Source organism: Oncorhynchus tshawytscha, linkage group LG07 (assembly GCF_018296145.1).
Source record: "Oncorhynchus tshawytscha isolate Ot180627B linkage group LG07, Otsh_v2.0, whole genome shotgun sequence".
Taxonomy (NCBI): domain Eukaryota; kingdom Metazoa; phylum Chordata; class Actinopteri; order Salmoniformes; family Salmonidae; genus Oncorhynchus; species Oncorhynchus tshawytscha.
Window position 1 is genome coordinate 9,836,576 of NC_056435.1, and position 20,955 is coordinate 9,857,530.

Below are 20,955 nucleotides of genomic sequence, written 5' to 3' on the forward strand. Positions count from 1 at the left end.
ATGAGTTTTAATTATGCTGTATCTGCTTCTACACTAGAAAGCCAAAAATAATATTAATGGCATGTTAAGAGATAACACTTTGTATTAACTTGCATAAGGCAAAGTAATGCAAGTGTTTAGCTATAATTCACAATGATATCTATCCACTCTTGGCAAAGGGATTGGACCAGTAATTATTCTATGAGGGGAAGGTATAATTTTGGTGTCAGGCCCAATCGCCATCAATGAAGTATTTCCAATATTAATTTCATGATACATTTCTTATCTTCTTTTACAGATCTCCAGAGCGGAACTCCCAGAACATTAACCCTCATCAAATGGAATCTGCTATATGTGTATGTACGCTCTTTAGAGGATATCTTGCACAAGCTATCTGACTTTTGGGCCAGCTTGTCAAGAGGACGCAATGTGTGTGGTACTTGACCGAGTTGACTCTGTACTTGAGGCCCCCCTTCTTGGCACTTTGACATTGGCGCACCTACATGTAGCATTGGTGCAGCCGTGTGCTATTGGCTGTTGAAGTGACATGATGATGGATGTCAGGACAGGATCACGGTCTGACATATAATCTCAGGCGGTTGGTCGAACACACAGGCTTCTCAGCTCTCTGACCCCCTGGGAGACTTTGAACTCTTCGCTCCTCAAGGTTGACGTGATCACACACAGCAGGTCAATAGGGTCCGCAGCCTCCCTCAGCCACAAGGCTTCCTACTGGTGGGTTAAAGGATCATTGTGAGGTCAGTCCCCAGGGATCAGGTTTTGTAAGCTTGATGTATTCATTATAATGCTATAATGCTAATCCTCCCACTGTGCTTAATGATAGTATATAAAGGCCTTTACGTTTGCTACTGGGTTTTCTTCTTCGACAAAGCTATAGATTTCCCCTCTCCTTAATAACATCTTAGTTATTCTATAATTAACCAGCATTAAAGATTTCCTAAGGGGCTCATGGATTCTCTCTCAGGGTAGATGTTGTTGTTTACTCAGCTAACTGAATGCCTGTTGTAGTCGATGCTTTAGCGAGAGAGCGAGACCGCACAAGAGCGCATGCGTGCGAGAGAGAGACTAAGGAACAAGTCCTGTTTCAAAGATTAAACACTGTAAACACAATTAACCCACTTGGGGTTTCTTAAATAAACACAATTATTTTAATTAAACAAGCAAAATACCTTTCTGCAGGAGATTTCTTTGTGTATCATAAATACAGTGTGTTTTCCCTGCCTTCTGCATAGCACAGGATTTTAAAATGAAAATGCCAAATACAAGTTATGAGTTTTAATTATGCTGTATCTGCTTCTACACTAGAAAGCAAAAAATAATATTAATGGCATGTTAAGAGATAACACTTTGTATTAACTTGCATAAGGCAAAGTAATGCAAGTGTTTAGCCATAATTCACAATGATATCTATCCACTCTTGGCAAAGGGATTGGACCAGTAATTATTCTATGAGGGGAAGGTATAATTTCAATAAACACACAGGCTTCTCAGCTCTCTGACTCCCTGGGAAACTTTTAACTCTTCGCTCCTCAAGGTTGGCGTGATCACACACAGTAGGTCAATAGGGTCCGCTGCCTCCCTCAGCCACAAGGCTTCCCACTGGTGGGTTAAAGAATTATTGTGAGGTCAGTCCCCAGGGATCAGGTTTTCTGAACTTTTACATAGATCTCACCCTAGAAGCACACACACACACACACACTTGATCTGATTTACATGTTCTAAAAGGCTGTCCTATTAACACCAAATCAACTAAGGGGATATGGGGATAGATTGGCCAGTGTGACATACTGTTTGTGGTTCCTGGAATGCTTGCAAATGACACATGTGCTTGCTGATACAGTACTGTGTGTGATGGAGGGTGATATGTTAAATGACAGGGCTGTAAAACCAACATAAACTTTACCTTGGTCTGTCTGCTCCCTTCACTTAGTAGGTTACCTCACATGATGGTCTACAGTAGAGAAGTACAACAGAGAAAAGATGTAGCCTGTGGTATCTCCCTTCATTTTTATAAATGAATTCATGAATTTAATGAAGATAGTCCTCGAGCAGCGATTCCTGGAAGTGGCCAACTGTCAATGTGATGACACAATGATTATGTCCGTAGTTGAATGGAAAAACGATATCCTTATTGTAACGACCTACTGTAGCCGATTTCAGCAGTTGCCGTCTCTTACGTCTCTCTCATTTTATTACCCCTCCTTGGGTCCTTCTGCTTCTCAAGACTGACTGTATGTTGGAAACGATTAGCCATTCACTCACCCCTCGCTGTCGGTGGAAGGCGCATCCTGCACTGTACAGTTTTGGGCAGAAGTTACATTTTATTTGCAAAGTTTCTCAAGGGGCTACACACGAAACAAAACGGATACTTCAAACAGTCTATCGAAGCTCTGTGCGCATTTCTGTCTACGGATTTGACATCGGAATTTGTTGTAACTATTTTATTCTTCGGGGAGTTTGTCATTATAGGACTGTATAACTATGGAGTTATGCGCTTCGTGAGGAGTGGCGTTGAGACACCAAAGCCATGGTAAAATAGGATACAGTGAGTCTGGATCTAAATAAAAGTTTATAAAAAGGTGAGATGTTTAACATTTTCCTTTCGGTTCAGGTCATGCCATGTTTGATGTGTGTAAAGATGCGTTCATACAGAGGTCACTAATTTCGCGCATAGTCAAACGATTTTCTCTACAGTGAAGTGTTTTGTCAGAGCTCACCCTTTCATTTGTGTTTGGGTATACTACTGAAATGAACCAAAATGAATCTGTAACCCTCCAGTGATAGGAGGTAGAAACCTTTTTGTGGTGGATGGATGCGCAGCTGAAGATGGACCGTTCCGCCGCATTCATATTGATACTGTCGGTGCTGATGGTGCCAGTTACAAGTCTCCCCTGCCCGCGCCAGTGCACGTGCCCTCAGGCCACAGAGGTGCACTGCACGTTCCGTTCCCTGCTCGCGGTGCCCGCCGGCATACCCAGACAAGTGGAGCGCATGAACCTGGGGTAAGCCTGTTGGATTGACTTTATTCAATGACCCGCAATGAGACCATAGGCATAAAAAAACAAGCGTCATGCACAATAACTTATACCTTTAGACGTGCAATATGTGCATAATGTATACGATTTGTATTTATGCGTGTGCATTGTAGGCCAATACATTTCTAAAAAGCTATCAAATATTCACTTTTCATTAGAGGCCTTTGGAGTAGTTTACAGTTAAGTATTTGCTGAGCATGTGCCTGAAATTAATCTCTCTGCAACTCACAAGTAAATGTGCACAATGCAATATGCCTACAGTGAGGTCTTATCTAATCGTATTATATACTTATTATATACCCCATGCTTTTTACTGAGTCATTTTACATATGAGCTTGAGCCATTTCTTAAAAATAACAGAAAGGCCCGCCTACTGTATATGTTCCCAACTGCCACCTTCATTGACAATGTTTTGATCCAGAGGTCTTAAGTTCTTTAGTTCTTCTTTTCTTCTTATACAGTCAGAAATGAAGGCACTTTGCTCCACAAAGAACAAGTCAAGTACCTTAATAGTCAGTCATGAATTGCTTTTGTGTCGTTGTTGTTTCCTGTAGGTTTAACACCATAAGCCATGTGACTCAGACCTCTCTGGCTGGGTTGAGGAAGCTGGAGCTTCTGATGATGCATGGGAATGATCTCCACAACATTCCCAACGGGGCCTTTAAGGATCTCATGTCCTTACAGGTACAAATCAAATGTTATTTGTCACATGCGCCGAATACAACCTTAAAGTGAAATGCTTAGTTACAAGCCCTGAACCAACGATGCCGTTTTAAGAAAAATAAGTGTTAAGTAAAAAATAAAATAAAAGTAATTCAAGAGCAGCAGTAAAATAACAGTAGCGAGGCTATATACAGGGGGTACCGGTACAGAGTCAATGTGGAGGCTATATACAGGGGGTACCGGTACAGAGTCAATGTGGAGGCTATATACAGGGGGTACCGGTACAGAGTCAATGTGGAGGCTATATACAGGGGGTACCGGTACAGAGTCAATGTGGAGGCTATATACAGGGGGTACCAGTACAGAGTCAATGTGGAGGCTATATACAGGGGGCACCGGTACAGAGTCAATGTGGAGGCTATATACAGGGGGTACCGGTACAGAGTCAATGTGGAGGCTATATACAGGGGGTACCGGTACAGAGTCAATGTGGAGGCTATATACAGGGGGTACCGGTTAGTCCAGGTAATTGAGGTAATATGTACATGTAGGTAGAATTAAAGTGACTATGCATAGATAATAAACAGAGAGTAGCAGCAGCGTAAAATAGGGGTTGGGGGGGATGGCACACTGCGTATAGTCCGTTTAGCCATTTGATTACCTGTTCAGGAGTCTTTTGGCTTGGGCGTAAAAACTGTTGAAAAGCCTTCTTGTCCTAGACTTGGCACTCTGGTAGTAGAGAGAACAGTCTATTGCTGGGGTCTTTGACAATTTTTTGGGCCTTCCTCTGACACCGCCTGGTATAGAGGTCCTGGATGGCAGGAAGTTTGGCCCCAGTGATGTACTGGGCCGTACGCACTACCATCTGTAGTGCCTTGCGGTCGGAGGCTGAGCAGTTTCCATACCAGGCAGTGATGCAACCAGTCAGGATGCTCTCAATGGTGCAGATGTAGAACTTTTTGAGGCTCTGCCAAGTCTTTTCAGTCTCCTGAGGGGGAATAGGCTTTGTCATGCCCTCTTCACAACTGTCTTGGTGTGTTTGAACCATGATAGTTTGTTGGTGATGTGGACACCAAGGAACTTGAAGCTCTCAGCCTGCTCCACTACAGCCCCGTCGATGAGAATGGGGGTGTGCTTGGTTCTCCTTTTCCTGTAGTCCAAATTATCTCATTTGTCTTGATCACGTTGAGCGAGAGGTTGTTATCCTGGCACCACACGGCCAGGTCTCTGACCTCCTCTGTATAGGCTGTCTCATCATTGTCGGCAAACTTAATGATGGTGTTGGAGTCGTCCCTGGCTATGCAGTCATGAATGAACAGGGAGTACAGGAGGGGACTGAGCACGGATCCCTGAGGTGCCCCCGTGTTGAGGATCTGCGTGGCAGATGTATTGTTACCTACCCTTACCACCTGGGGGCGGCCCGCCAGGAAGTCCAGGATCCAGTTGCAGAGGGAGGTGTTTAGTCCCAGGGTCCTTAGCTTAGTGATGAGCTTTGAGGGTACTATGTTGTTGAACACTGTGCTGTAGTTAATGAATAACATTCTCACGTAGGTGTTCCTTTTGTCCAGGTGGGAAAGGGCAGTGTGGAGTGCAATAGAGATGGCATCATCTGTTTATCTGTTGGGGCGGTATGCAAATGATGGTGGGTCTAGGGTTTCTGGGATAATTGTGTAGATGTTAGCCATTACCAGCCTTATTAAGCACTTCATGGCTACAGACGTGAGTGCTACGGGTCGGTAGTCAAAATGTCATTGAAGACACTTGCCAGTTGGTCAGCGCATGCTTGGAGTACACATCCTAGTACTACGTCTGTGAATGTTGACCTGTTTAAAGGTCTTACTCACGTCTGGTAGGCTCGTGTCATTGGGCAGCTCGTGGCTGTTCTTCCAGTAATAAACAGGAAATGTTGATTAACATGAAATATCACCTCAGTACTGTAAAGTAGGTTATACAGTATAGTACCAGGCAATTGTTCCATTCTATTATTATATTCTACTCTATTTTACTATAATCTATTCCAGAGTTACCCAAACTCGGTCCTGCACCCTGGGGCCCCAGTGCACGTTTTGTATTTTTGGCCTAGAACTACACAGCTGAATTCAAATAATCAAAGCTTGATGATGAGTTGGTTATTTGAAGTTTGGGAAACCCTGCTCTATTGTATTAGGATGATAACTCCCTTACCTCTGCCTTTCTTCCCCTCAGATGCTGAAGATGAGCTATAACAAACTGAAGGAGATCAACAGACACACTCTCCAGGGTCTGTGGTCTCTGACCAGACTCCACCTGGACCACAACCGTCTGGAGTTCATTCACCCAGACACCTTCCAGGGCCTCACCTCCCTACGTCTCCTACAGCTGGAGGGGAACAGACTGCAGCAGCTCCACTCCTCTACCTTTTCAACCTTTTCCATGATGGGACACTTCCACGTCTCCACCCTCCGGTGAAGCCGAGCATGATGAACTACAGTACCCATAATGCTCTGGACAATATTTTATCCGTTTTATCTTAGTATCGGGCACTTTCTCAATTCATCTTTCCTCGATTCTTTGCGTCCTCTCTCTTCACCGTCTTCTCAAAACCCATTGTAGAAGGTCCGAGGGGCAGGACCTTCTCTAATGCAGTTGAAAATGAGGCAAGGAAATAGGATGTGAGGAATCACGGAAGGAGTAATTGAGATGGAGCCAAGATGTTTGAAGCTAACGTTATAATGTCCCTCCTGTCTCCTTATCGATTCATCAGGCACCTGTACCTGTCAGAGAACAGCCTGACCTCGCTGCCCCAGAAGCTGCTGGAAGGAATGCCCCAGCTGGAGAACCTCTTCCTGCATGGGAACCCTTGGACATGTGACTGCAGGATGAAGTGGTTCCCCGACTGGGACAAAAACTCACCAGGTTAGGTATTTTATTTACCAGCTACTCAGTGAATGTATGTATTTGTCAGTGATGGCAAATACAATTGGATCAATGCTCAAAGCATAATGCAGCTGTCATTTTACACATTTGTGCCTTGAAAATGTATGTCCAAAACCTAACCAAACTTCACACTCGGAATTACAAACATCGAATAATGATGTTAATGTTCCCTCTCGTCTCCCTTTCTTCATAGGTGTGCTGAAGTGTAAAAAGGACAGGGCCTACCCAGGAGGTCAGCTCTGCCTTATGTGTTACTCCCCAAAGAACTTACGAATGAAAGAAGTCCTGAGCCTGGACACACTGGGCTGCTCCAGCCCTGTTATCACCTCCCCTGATCAACCTACGACCCCAGAGGACACAGAGACAGAGGTCATGACCCTGGAGGAGTTCAAGAGGCCATTTGGCAACATTACCTTAGGCCTGACGGACGAACATGGGAACAAAGTGGATCTGGAGTGCAGCGTCGGAGAGCCCCGCAGAGAGTTGTCTAAGGTCAGCTGGGAGCAGGTCAACCCACTGCAGCTGGCCTCTAATGTGAGTATCTCTGTGGATCTGGAGTGTCCCATCAACAGGGACAATTATGAGAGACTCTGGAAGCTGATCGCCTACTATAGCGACACGCCCGCTCACCTGCAGAGAGAGATCATGCTGACTAAGGAGCCGGTGCCCAGCTACAGGTAGGCTGGATTAAGAAACCACTTTTTAACTGATCATTATGGGCCAAATTCCAGCTTCTACTTGAGTAACATTTTCACTTAGTTGTGCATTGAGATCAATGCACGTGAATGTTTGTGGAAGTTAAGATTTGCCCGTATGTGATTTATGTGATTTTATATGTTCATTTCAGAGTGGTCCTCAATACAGAGCACAGTTGTCAAACTCATTTTCCCCAAGGGCCACATTCAGTCTTCACTGAGGTCCAGAGGGCCACACTTAAAATGTATTGTATTTCCTTGCCATCAAAATGTGCAAAAAATTGTCCTCACTCTATTTTTCGATGCTCCCTGACTGTCTAGCTTTCGTTTCGATGACTGTTAGCTAGCTGGACAGAGTGAAGAGACTGTAAATGTAGGTCCATTATTATTTCAACACAGTCTTGATTTGGTTTTAGTCATTTAAATAATGATTGAGATTGTTTTTTCCCACAAAAATATATAAATATACAGTACCAGTCAAAAGTTTGGACACATCTACTCATTCCAGGGTTTTTCTTTCATTCTACATTGTAGAATAATGGTGAAGATGTCAAAACTATTAAATAACACATATGGAATCATGTAGTAACCAAAAACATGTTAAACAAATGAAAATATATTTTATATTTGATTCTTTAAAGTAGCCACCCTTTGCCTTGACGATAGCTTTGCACACGCTTGGCATTTTCTCAATCAGCTTCATGAGTTAGTCTCCTGGAATGCATTTCAATTAACAGGTGTGCCTTGTTAAAAGTTAATTTGTGGAATTTCTTTCCTTCTTAATGCGTTTGAGCCAATCAGTTTGGAAAATTTCAAGAACTCTGAAAGTTTCTTCAAGTGCAGTCGCAAAAACCATCAAGCGCTATGATGAAGGTCCGCCACAGGAAAGGAAGACCCAGAGTTACCTCTGCTGCAGAGGATAAGTTCATTAGAGTTACCAGCCTCAGAAATTACTGCCCAAATAAATGCTTCACAGAGTTCAAGTAACAGACACATCTCAACATCAACTGTTCAGAGGAGACTGCATGAATCAGGCCTTCATGGTTAAATTGCTGCACAGAAACCACTACTAAAGGACACCAATAAGAAGAAGAGACTTGCTTGTCCAAGAAACACGATCAATGGACATTAGATCCGTGGAAATCTGTCTTTGGTCTGATGAGTCCAAATTTGAGATTTTTGATTCCAACCATTGTGTCTTTGTGAGATGCAGAGTAGGTGAACGGATGATTTTGCATGTGTGGTTCCCACCGTGAAGCATGGAGGAGGAAGTGGGATGGTGTGGGGGTGATTTGCTGGTGACTGATTTAGAATTCAAGGCACACTTAACCAGCATGTCTACCACAGCATTCTGCACCAATACTCCATCCCATCTGGTTTACACTTAGTGGGACTATCATTTGTTTTTCAACAGGACAATGACCCAAAACACACCTCCAGGCTGTGTACGGGCTATTTGACCAAGAAGGAGAGTGACGGAGTACTTCATCAGATGACCTGGCCTCCACAATCACCCGACCTCAACCAAATTGAGATAGTTTGGGATGAGTTGGACCGCAGAGTGAAGGCAAAGCAGCCAACAAGTGCTCAAAATATGTGGGAACTCCTTCAAGACTGTTGGAAAAGTATTCCAGTCGAAGCTGGTTGAGAGAATGCCAAGAGTGTGCAAAGCTGTCATCGAGGCAAATGGTGGCTACTTTGAAGAATCTCAAATATAAAATCTATTTTGATTTGTTTAACACTTTTTTGGTTACTACATGATTCCATATGTGTTATTTAATCATTTTGATATCTTCACTATTATTCTACAGGGTAGAAAATAGTAAAAATAAAGAAAGATTAGTAGGTGTTTCCAAACTTTTGACTGCTACTCTATATATTAATAATAATCAAACCACCCGCAGGCCGGATTGAATGGGCCTTGAGTTCAATACGTGATATAGTGCATCTAATTTCATACTGCTATGTTATGTGTTTTTTTTCTAATAAACTCAAACTTCTTGATCTCCAGGTACAGGCAGGACCTGGAGAGAGATGCGTTGTACTACACAGGGGTTAAGGCTAACGTGGTAGCTCAACCATCCTGGCTGATGCAGAGCTCTGTGGACCTGCAGCTGAACAGGCCCCAGTCCACTGGGAAGAGTGTCAAGCTGATCCTCAGCACCCACCTCACACAGACCGTGGAGCCTGAGCTGGAGCGCAGACAACGCAGGACATGGGTCATGATAGAGAACACAAACACTACCAGGACGGCGCTGAGTGTTGTAATGGGCAGCTCTGCTGCAATAGACTGTAACGTGTTGAGCTCAGGAGACACGGCGGTTCGCTGGATGCTGCCAGACGGGACCCAGCTGGAGGCACCGTACAGCAGCCCAGACAACAGGGTGTCAGTGTCGAGCACCGGCAGGTTGGATATTAAAGTTGTAGGACACTCAGACTCAGGGATATATTACTGTATCGCCCAGGTCTCTGACGACCTCAGTGTCCTCCCTTTCCGCCTGACGGTCGAGGAGTCCTCCAGTCCTCCCCCTCTTGGAGGGGATGAGACGGCGCCTACCCTCGTAGAGGGGTTCACCGGTGTCCCGCTCACTCTGAACTGTGTCGTGTCTGGCTCTCCTGACCCTGAGATCAACTGGATCCTTCCTGACAGCAACATAGTGAGTCACAGAGCCAACTCTTCTAGAGCGCTGGTGTATTCCAACGGAACTCTGAGAGTCCCAGAGAGTCGACTGACAGACAGTGGATATTATAAGTGTGTGGCCATGAACCAGCATGGTGTGTATTCCCTGGCTACTAAGGTGACTCTCACCAGACAGTTAGGAGCAGAGATGCGACCATTGAGGAGAATGAGGCCACAGTCCGCTTCAGGGGTCAACACCAGGGTCAAAGCCCCCATGGAGGCCACTGAGGAGGCATCAGGGGACAATGAGGACGCACAGGAAGAAATCCCCTCCTCCTCTTCCTCCTCATCCTCACCCCCGAGCCGTGTGGAGCTAATGAATCGGCGGAGAGGTCAAGGTTCAAACAGGGGTGGAGGACATCCATTTAGAAACACATGGAGGCGACCTGCTGCACCTAGAAAACCAACCACGACAGGGACAAATGTCGAAGACAAGAAAAACACAGTGGAGACGAGGAGGAGGATTAACGTGGCAAACAAAAATATAGACCCGGAGAAGTGGGCGGACATTTTGGCCAAAATCCGTGACAAGAACGGACAGGGTAACATTATCATAACACCCAGCTCAACTCACCTCACCACAAAGAAGAATCAGGAGTCAACGACAATGGCCAGTGCTAAGCAGACAGAGTCTCCGGGCAACATAGAGGGGTCAATAGACGACCTCCACGAGGAAGAGGAGAAAGAGCTATACACACCCACTATTATACCGCATACATCCATTCTACACACTACTTACACCACAGACTCCGATGCGGATACAGGCACAAATCATGCTCGTTTCACGCAGCCGGTCACAGAGCCTGTCACATCTGTTCCCCAGCAGCCCAGTAACACTGTCACACACACAAAGACGCCAGGCAGGCACACAGTCACACCCACACACTCCCAGATCCTGGGTCAGCTGCGTGTGAACGTCTGGACCAGTTCTTCATACCACGATTCTTTACAAGGAGAAAATCAAAGCACCACCCCCACCGCTTCTGCTACAGATGGTGAGGCGATTACAGAGTCTGATATCTCACCCACGTCTGAGGATAATCAGGGGGCGGAAGACGCTAACGAACCCAGTGTTTTTAACAGCTATAATGAAGGAGGTGACGCATATTCAGACAGAGCTGGACTTGACCCGTCACTTACCACCACCGCAGTTAGAGGGTACTCTGAATCGGAGACGGAGAGCGCTGAATTTGATCACTCTCTCACTGAGACTCGGCGCACAACTGCTAAGCTAGAAACACGTACACAGCTAAAGCAGCATGCGACGTCGAATATAACCCATCTTCCACTCACCGCACCTTCTCCCACGGCCGAGCTCACTTCAGCTGTGTATATGAGGAAGGAAACTCCAGGTGAGGTGGCTACTCGACTCAGAAACCAGAACCCCAGGAGGAGGAATGGGGGTGGGGGCAGGAGAAGACGGCCCAATACGGGCAGAAAGAAGCCAAAGCCTAATAATCCGTTGAGAAGTGATTTTACAACCGCAGCCACACCTAAGGACGCGCTCCCAACAACTACCAAGGCAACCACTGCCACGTGGATTAATATAGAAGCGTTCCACAAGGCCAAAAGCATGACGGACAGGTTTAATACCGCAGTTCCATCGACGGGCAGCCAAGCAACGTCATCAGGCAGAGTGAGTCACGAAGAGAACACAGGAGTCTCTTTATACCAAGACAGGAGTGACCCTTCAGTGACGCCTACAACTCGAAAGGGCACCCTTTCACCACACGCCGAACCACTGTTCAGGAGCACAACAGCCCCACCGGCGTCTCCCACAACCTCTTTAACAGAAACATATAAACAAACGTCCCAGAGCAGCCATCACAGAGCAGCCCCAGAAAGAGCCTCTCAGACTCCGAACACTCAGAGCCCAGTCCCAGAGCACTCGGATGTGCACACGACAGCCAGTCAGGGAACATTTACAAGCGTCCCCCTTCCTGCAGTTAAACCAACCAAGACAACGCAAAGGGGAGGCAGCGCTACTGTAGGCCTTCACCCTGTCCCAAGTCCTGATAAGTCCCCGGAGAATCGCAACACTCGACCGGGAGTGCTACCAGATGGACAGCCCAACACACCAGACTATCGATATACAGAAGGTACGACTGAGGTTAAAAAAGTGCCGGTCAAAGAGATTGACAGCGTGTCCCCATCTATCTGGCATGAAATAACCAGTGCACACGGCACAACACAGGCCCCGGGTGCCTCAACAAAAGAGCCCTTTCATGAAGAGGCAGGACATGAGAAGGCTCGGGTTAGTACCACTGAAATGCCGGTGACATCTGAAAGCTCTTATCGCGGCTCTGATCCTTCTAAAACAGTCACTGTTAAGCCGGGAACAACCTTTGATGGGCACTATAACATCAGAGAAAGCACTTCCGCCACAGGCAAAGACCGAACACCATTGGAAAATGTTGCGGTTTCTGTTGCTGCTACGACAACAAAGGGCGTTACTCCAACAATGTCACCTGTCACCTCCACATCAGTTAAGGCATCTGTAGTTTTCCCCTCAAGGGTGAAGCCTCAGATCCCTGTACTAAACACTCCATCCACTAGGGTCAGGACCCAACCTTCATCCAGAACAGTGGAGGTTCCCTCCAACTCCAACCACATCCCAGACAGTCATAGAGAGAGAGTCCTCATCTCTCAACCCGACCAGAGGAACAACCCGATCCTCAACAGAGGAGACTCCATCCTAATCACCAGATCTGACCCCGACAGACAACCACCACCAGCCGACTCCCACACCACGACTAAACTAGAGTCAACTGACATCAAGCCTGATCCAGTCACTGGTGTTAAACCAACCACCACAGAACCCAGAACACCCCACAGGCACAGGACAGTCACAAACGTAAACACTCAGATGGTCAAACAGACGACCACCACAACCACTCTCACTCCCACCACCACAATGAGCGTTTCTCAGACTTTATTTGTGTCTTCGTCGAAGCCTCAGAGTCCATCTAGTGGGGGCCAGAGGACAGAGACCCCTACCCAGACACAGGGGTTATCAGGTGGGGTGTCTGTAGCAGGTCCTGCTGTAAGAGGGAAGCCCCGGATCACCAACGTGGATGTGCAGACAGTGACAGTGAATGCAGAGATGGATGCACAGCTGCCCTGTGTGGCTGTAGGGGAGCCCAAGCCTTTCCTCTCCTGGACGAGAGTCTCCACTGGTATGTATAACAGCACTTCCTTTTCTGTTCTCCCCTCTTCATAGAACATCCTCCTTCACTCTCTGTTACAGAATTACACCGCTGTATGTAAGCCTGTTAATGTAACAAAAAAAGGAGAATCCTATTTCTAATGATATAAGCTATGCTCCATTCTTGTGTTTCAACAGACAACATGTTGTAGAAATAATCCTTTATCTGCATTGTTTTCATCTACTCGATGTCTTTAAACATGTGTTATTTTCATTCATGCAGGAGCGACAGTAGCCCAGAACACTCGGGTCCAGAGGTTCGAGGTCCATCCCAACGGCACGTTTATCATCCGTAACAGCCAGCCCCAGGACCGAGGCCAGTACCTCTGTATGGTCCAGAACCAGTATGGCGTGGACAAGATGGTGGTCTCCCTGATGGTGCTGGCCCAGCATCCCAGAGTGCTCCAGCCGCGCTACCGCGATGCTACCGTGTACCACGGGGACGGCATCGATCTGGAGTGCCAGGTACAGGGACATCCCATGCCCCGGGTCACCTGGGTGCTGCCTGACAGGGTCCACCTCACTGCCCCCCCAGCCCCGAGCCCTGACAACCCAGCCAGTGGCCCCCAGCCCAGCCCTCAGTCTGGCCCCAAGCGCGTGGACCTCCTCGGTAACGGTACTCTCCGGATAACTCAGGCCAGCTACACAGACAGAGGGATCTATAAATGTATCGGCAGCAGCGTGGCGGGAGCCGACACCGTCTCTGTCCGACTCCATGTGGCAGCCTTGGCTCCAGTCATCCAACAACCTCGCTATGAGAACGTGTCCCTCCCCGAGGGCAGCACGGCCTATATCCACTGCACCGCCAAAGGAGCCCCTACGCCCATCATCCGCTGGACCACGCCTGACGGAGTCCAGCTCCTCACCTCGCAGTTCGTCAACGGCCGTCATTTCTTTGTCTTCCCCAACGGGACCCTGTACATCCGTGGGCTAGGCAAAGGCGACGCGGGGATATATGAGTGTGTGGCCAGTAATGCGGTAGGAGCCTCCAGGAGAACCAGCGTTCTGACAGTACTGAGACTCCCATCTTCCACCGAGGCCAGGATTACCTCCTCGTCTCCCCAGAGGACTGACGTGGTCTATGGGGGGCTGCTGAGGCTCGACTGCATTGCCACAGGAAAACCAGAGCCCAGGATCGTCTGGAGGACCCCCTCTAAGAAACTAGTGGATTCCCAGTACAGGTATGCATCTTCTGGCATCTTTTTCACTCACTGTCTAATATGCCCTTCAGGCCATTCTCTGTATGTACAGTACTTTTTCCACATTTTGTTTTGTTACAGCCTGAATTTAAAATGGATTAAATTGAGATTTTATGTCACTGGCCTACACACAATATGCCATTATGTCAGCGTGGAATTATGTTTTTAGACATTTTTACAAATTAATTAAAAATGAAGAGCTGATATGTCTTGAGTTAATAAGTATTCAACCCATTTGTTAGGGCAGGAAAAAGTCACATAATAAGTTGCATGGTCTGTGTGCAATAATGGTGTTTAACGTGATTTGTAAATGACTGCCACATCTCTGTATCCCACACATACACTTATCTACAAAGTCCCTCAGTCGAGCAATAAATTCAAACACCGATTCAATCACAAAGACCACAGAGGTTTTCCAATGCTTTGCAGCGAAGGGCACCTATTAGTAGATGAGTAAAAAATGTAAAAGCAGACGCTGAATATCCCTTTGAGCATGGCGAAGTTATTAATGACACTTTGGATGGTGTATCAATACACCCAGTCACTGCAGAAGATACAGGCATCCTTCCTGCCAGAGAGGAAGGAAACCGCTCAGGAATTTCACCATGAGGCCAATGGTGACTGTGATAGGAGAAAACTGAAGACAGATCAACAACATTGTAGTTACTCCACAATACTAACCTAAATTACAGAGTGAAAAGAAGGAGGCCTGTTCAGAATTAAAATGTTCCAAAATATGCTTCCTGTTTGCAAAAAATGTGGCAAACTAATTCACTTTATGTCCTGAATACCAAAGCGTTATGTTTGGGGAAAATCCAACACAACACATCACTGAGTACCACTCATCATATTTTCAAGTTATGATAGAAAGCGATGGAAATAGAGCTAACCACAGGCAAAATCCTAGAGGAAAGCCTGGTTCAGTCTGCTATCCAACAGACACTGGGAGACAAATTCACCTTACAGTAGGACAATAACCTGAAACACAAGCCCAAATATACACTAGAGTTGCTTACCAAGTATGTTCCTTAGTGACCTAGTTACAGTTTAGACTTAAATCGTCTTGAAAATGTATGGCAAGACTTGAAAATGTATGGCAAGACTTGAAAATGTATGGCAAGACTTGAAAATGGCTGTCTAGAAATGATCAACAACTAATTTAACAAAGCTTGAAGAATTATTTAAATAATAATGTGCAAATATTGCACAATCCAGGTGTACAAAGCTCTTAGGGACTTACCCAGAAAGACTCAGCTGTAATCGCTGCCAAAGGTGATTCTAACATGTATTGACTCAAGGGTGTGAATAATACTTATGTAAATGAAATATGTGTGTATTCTATTTTCAATATATTCGCAAAGATTTCTAAAAACATGTTTACACTTTGTCATTATGGGGTATTGTGTGTAGATGAGTGAACAAATATATATTTAATCCATGTTGAATTCAGGCTGTAACACAACAAAATGTGGAATAAGTCAAGGAGTATGAACACTTTCTGATGGCAATGTATATCAACTGTCAGATCATCAGATGTTATCATGAATGAGAAGGTTTACTGTGAAATCATACAGGCACATTTTCTATTCCCTAAAGTTTAGCTGAAAAACCATTAAAAAAATACCTAAAATGGTTGCTATTAACAGCAGGACATACTGTTATTCACAAACTATAACAACTTGTTTTTGTTGGGGGGGGGGGTTCAGCTTCGACCCCAGAATAAAGGTGTTCACCAACGGTTCTCTGGCCATCCAGGCCATGACAGAGAAAGATGGTGGGGACTACCTGTGTGTGGCCCGAAACAAGATGGGGGACGACTACATGCTTCTGAGGGTTAGCGTGCTGACCAAGCCGGCCAAGATCGAGCAGAAGCAGCTGCTGGCCAGTCAGAAGGTCTGTCTTTTGTCTTAGGTTTCTATGTAAATAATGGGCCACATCCCAAATGGCACCCTATTCCCTGTACAGTGCACTACTTTTGACCAGAGCCCTATGGGCCTTAGTGAAAAAGAGTGCACTATATAGGGGTTAGGGTGCCATATGGGGCAGAACCTTGGTTGTCATGCAAATATTTCGGTTGATTTTCTGTATAATGTACGATTGGATAGACAATAAATATTTTTGAATCTGAAGGTGATGTATGGAGGAGACCTGAAGGTGGACTGTGTAGCGTCTGGCCTCCCGAACCCTGAGATCCGCTGGGCTCTGCCGGACGGCACCATGATCAACACACTGAAACAGACGGATAGTAGGGCTAGAGGTGGGCGCACCCGCAGGTACTTGGTATTCAACTTCACACATACCGTTATTGAATCACATAATACAGTATGTACACCCAATCTGTTATTGAAGCACATTAACTGCATAGTCGATAAGGATCCCAGTACAATTTTCAAACAATCACCCAACCCCTCCCACCCCCCAGATACGTGGTGTTCGACAACGGGACGTTGTACGCCAACGACGTGGGGATGAGAGAGGAAGGAGACTACACATGCTACGCTGAGAACCAGATAGGGAAGGATGAGATGAAGGTTCACGTCAAGGTGGTGGCGGACCCTCCGATCATCAGAGACAAAACTCAAAGCCCTGAAGTCGTCAGGGTTCTTTATGGGGAGACCGTGTCTCTGAAGTGCAGCGCCAAGGGAGAGCCGACCCCAGTCATCACGTGGCTCTCCCCCACTAACCGGGCCATTGCCTCCTCCCCCGCTAAGTACCAGGTCCATAATGATGGTACATTAGTGGTCCAGAAGGCACAACACTTTGATGCTGGTAACTACACCTGCACAGCTAGGAACAGTGCCGGTCAGGACCGCAAAGTCACCAGGGTGGACGTCCTGGTGACGCCGCCGACCATCAACGGACTGAGAGGTATGGTCAACACTATCAGAGTGACGGCTATAAGGGACCAGCGCACCATGCTGGCCTGCGAGGCCGTGGGGACACCCATCCCCCAGGTCATGTGGGTGTTACCGGAGAACATCGTTCTCCCGGCGCCATACTACAGCAGCAGAATGACGGTGCATCGTAACGGTACGTTGGATATACGTTCGCCGAAGGGGACCGACTCGGCTCAGCTGGCCTGCATCGCACGCAATGAGGGCGGGGAGGCCAGGCTGATGGTCCACCTGGAGGTTAGAGAGATGGTAGAGAGGCCGCAGCTCAGAGGGCCCAAAACAGAGAGCCTCTCTCTAACGGTAGGCAGTACCATGACCCTGAACTGCTCCTTTGAAGGAGGCCCAGCACCCCCAACGGTAACTTGGATCCTCCCTAATGGTTCCCCCCTCATGAGGGGTGCCCAGTTCTCCAAGTTCTTCCACCGACCTGACGGCTCCTTGGTCATCACTAACCCCTCTGTCTCTGAGAGTGGTATGTACCGCTGCCTGGTGAGGAATGTCGCCGGGCTAGTGGAACGTACTATTACTTTAGCCCCGGAGAGGAAACCAGAGATCAATAACCGCTACAACTCCCCCATCAGTATTATGAATGGGGAGAGCCTCCAACTCCACTGTCTCTCCACGGGGGACCCCCTCCGGCTGACGTGGACCCTGCCCAGTGGGGTGGTCCTGGGGCGGACACAGAGAGCCGGTCGCTACGCCGTCCTAGCCAATGGGACGCTCGCCATCCAGCAGGCGTCCGTCTACGACCGCGGCTCCTACGTCTGCCGAGCGGCCAACGAGTACGGCAGCGCCCTGCTCTCCGTGCCTGTCATCGTCATTGCATACCTGCCTCGCATCACCAATGGCTCGCCTCCCGTGATATACGCTCGCCACGGCGTGGCGGTCCAGCTGAACTGTATTGCCACGGGGATCCCCCGAGCTGAGATTGCCTGGGAGACGCCGGATAGGACGCGGCTAGCGGTCAGTGCCCAGCCACGCCTCTTTGGCAACAAGTACCTCCACCCACAAGGTTCTCTCATCATCCAGAACCCCACGCAGAGAGACCAGGGCTTCTACAAATGCACCGCCAGGAACGTGATAGGGGTCGATACTAAAGCCACCTATCTACATGTGTTCTGATTAGCCTTAGACAAATAGGTTTTCATCATATGCCCAAGAAACTGCCAAAGGAGCTGAGCACAGCCAATACTTTTCATCCATCCACATGATGTTGGAGAGCCTTTGAATCACTGTCAATGCAAAGTAAAGATACATTTTCCAAATGGTAGCTATCTGTCCTGTGACATCATTCAAGGCCATGTTTCAGCTGCATTTCAACCACCATTTTGTGACACAGCCATTTTTCACTCATCAAAAAAAGACTTTGCTATGAAGGACTTTAAATCTTCTGCGCTGACAATGACAATTTATGTCAAACAGTTTTGATAAGCATAGCTAAATATCTTATGTTCGATTTAATGAAAAGATTCGAAATGATACAGAAAATAACCAACATTGCTGAAATGCAACAATGGCTGGTGTTTTGAATAACTGCTTCCCAATCATCCATATCATCATACTATCTTAACCAAAAGTATTTTTAAGGACTCGTAACCCTGCTATTTACAGGAGAGACTCACACATTACCGTTTATTGTACATGCAATATGGTTTAGATCTGATTGCAACCCTCATAGGTGTCAACATCAGCACATACAATAATACTAATATGGTTTTACATGCCCTCATTATTAAATTATTTGTCTTTAAAAGACTCTTGATGTATAGGAATTTTACACATTTTTAAATAAAGAGAAGCTCAAAATCCATCGAAATCTTGTAGAATATTACTTATATACGTTTGAGAAAAGACTATGGATGCATCCCAAATAATGCACGATATTGGAAATAGGGTGTGATTTAAGATGCAGCCGTAGTGTATGGGCCCTGGGCAAAAGTAGTGCACTACAAAGGGAATAGGGTGCAATTTGGGAAGGGGATAAGAACTTAGAACTAGGTCAGGACAGATTAGGCATCTGTCTTCCAAGAGTAAACATTTTCAAACGTAGCTCTGGGAATTATTATACAGTCATGGTCCCTCTCTTGCTAAAAGGAGAACCATCTGGTTGTGTGGGGGAAATCCCCTGTTAGTTCACTGGTTTCCCTCTGAAAGAATTCCCACTTTAACTCTACAGACTTAATTGTAATCAGCTTTCATGATTTATGAAATCCACTCACAACTTGAAGGGGTGCAGTACCGCTGCAAGAGGGATGACATAGAGCCTGTGTTTCTTTGACTATTGATGGACCTGCTCTTCAGTAAATGGCCCGTACATTTGGCTGTTGAGCCCGAATAAATGTTCCCTCTTTTGTTTCAGATAATCGAAGAAATAAAGGCTTTAGCTGTCTCTCGCTGATCCCCAGGCCCAGGTCAAACACAAAGCAGACACCACCCAGGGCCGCTGCTCACATCTTGGACACACCTGTGGTCCTGTCTGTCCCAGGACTATAGAGATGAAGTCGTCCATTTGCCATTACAGTACCATATTGTCATCTGCACTAAGTAGTGCGGTCTTGCTGAGTTTATATGAACTTTTTCTTTCCACCTCCACTCTGCTCTGTCTCTAACATAGTTAACGTAATACCCTATTATGCAGATAGTGAGACTGATGACATCATAGGAGAGAGAGAGAAAGACAGAGAGAGGGGATGAGAGAAAGAGAGAGAGGCAGTGAGCTCCTGAGTTCTTCTGCAAAAAGATAGAAATAGAGTTGGATCAATGTAGATAAACTTGAATTTTTTTGCAAGGATTTATACAGGATACTAACCTCAACATCAAAACCTTCAATCCAAATCCAAATTCCATACCTAAAACCTTGATTTTGGACAAAATTACCTGAATGAACTATTACTACAAAGGACTTGGACTCGGTACCTCGGACCTCTGTATAGATCCGCGTTATTGTTATGTACTTTTCTTGTTACTTTTTTATTATAATTTTTTAAAATTCACTTTAGTTTATTTAGTAAATATTTTCTTAATTCCATTTATTGAACTGCATTGTTGGTTAAGGGCTTGTAAGTAAGCATTTCACGGTAAGGTCTACTACACCTGTTGTATTAGGCGCATCTGGCAAATCAATTTTGAACAAACCAAAACCTGCAGAAGAAACACAGCGGAACCTGGAAATACCATCCTACACAAAACTGAGTGAGTAATGTTCAGTCTGAACCTACTTCTGAAGCCCAAAAATTCAAAGACTAATCTCTAGGTAATTTTGTTATATACATCTTAATAAATAAGGCTACTAAGTGTAACATTATAGCTTCCGTCCCTCTGCTCGCCCCTACCTGGGCTCGAACCAGGGAACCTCTGCACACAGACAACAGTCACCCTTGAAGCATTGTTACCCATCGCTCCACAAAAGCCACGGCCCTTGCAGAAAACTGAACAACTACTTCTCACAGCGAGGTCTCACAGCGAGTGATGTCACCAATTGAAACGCTATTAGCGCGCACCCCGCTAACTAGCTAGCCATTTCACATCAGTTACATAAGCTACCAAACTGCTAGGACAGAACTGACCTGTGTGTTTCTTTTTGCCCGCTTTGAGGACAATACAGTGCCACTGACACGGCCTGCAACCAAAACATGCGGCCTCTCCTTCACTGCATCCGAGGTGAGTAA

The 20,955-nt window shown here is 46.2% G+C and overlaps 1 protein-coding gene across 1 annotated transcript; it reads left to right on the top strand.

Annotated features, from left to right (window-relative positions):
* Positions 1–2,161: 2,161 nt before the first annotated feature.
* Positions 2,162–19,097, top strand: LOC112253796 (immunoglobulin superfamily member 10). Its single transcript, XM_024425791.2, has 11 exons — positions 2,162–2,579; positions 2,779–3,002; positions 3,590–3,719; positions 5,904–6,142; positions 6,442–6,593; positions 6,808–7,291; positions 9,321–13,165; positions 13,418–14,375; positions 16,100–16,286; positions 16,524–16,666; positions 16,816–19,097. Exons 2-11 carry the CDS (start codon positions 2,809–2,811, stop codon positions 18,407–18,409), a joined length of 7,926 nt encoding a protein of 2,641 aa, XP_024281559.2. The 5' UTR covers positions 2,162–2,579; positions 2,779–2,808; the 3' UTR covers positions 18,410–19,097.
* Positions 19,098–20,955: the final 1,858 nt, after the last annotated feature.

Coding starts and splice junctions, on each gene's coding strand:
- LOC112253796 (XM_024425791.2), top strand. CDS start 2,809: ATGGATGCGCAGCTGAAGATGGACCGTTCCGCCGCATTCATATTGATA. Junction 7,292..9,320: donor GAGCCGGTGCCCAGCTACAG/GTAGGCTGGATT, acceptor CTTGATCTCCAG/GTACAGGCAGGACCTGGAGA. Junction 14,376..16,099: donor CTAGTGGATTCCCAGTACAG/GTATGCATCTTC, acceptor GGGGGGGTTCAG/CTTCGACCCCAGAATAAAGG.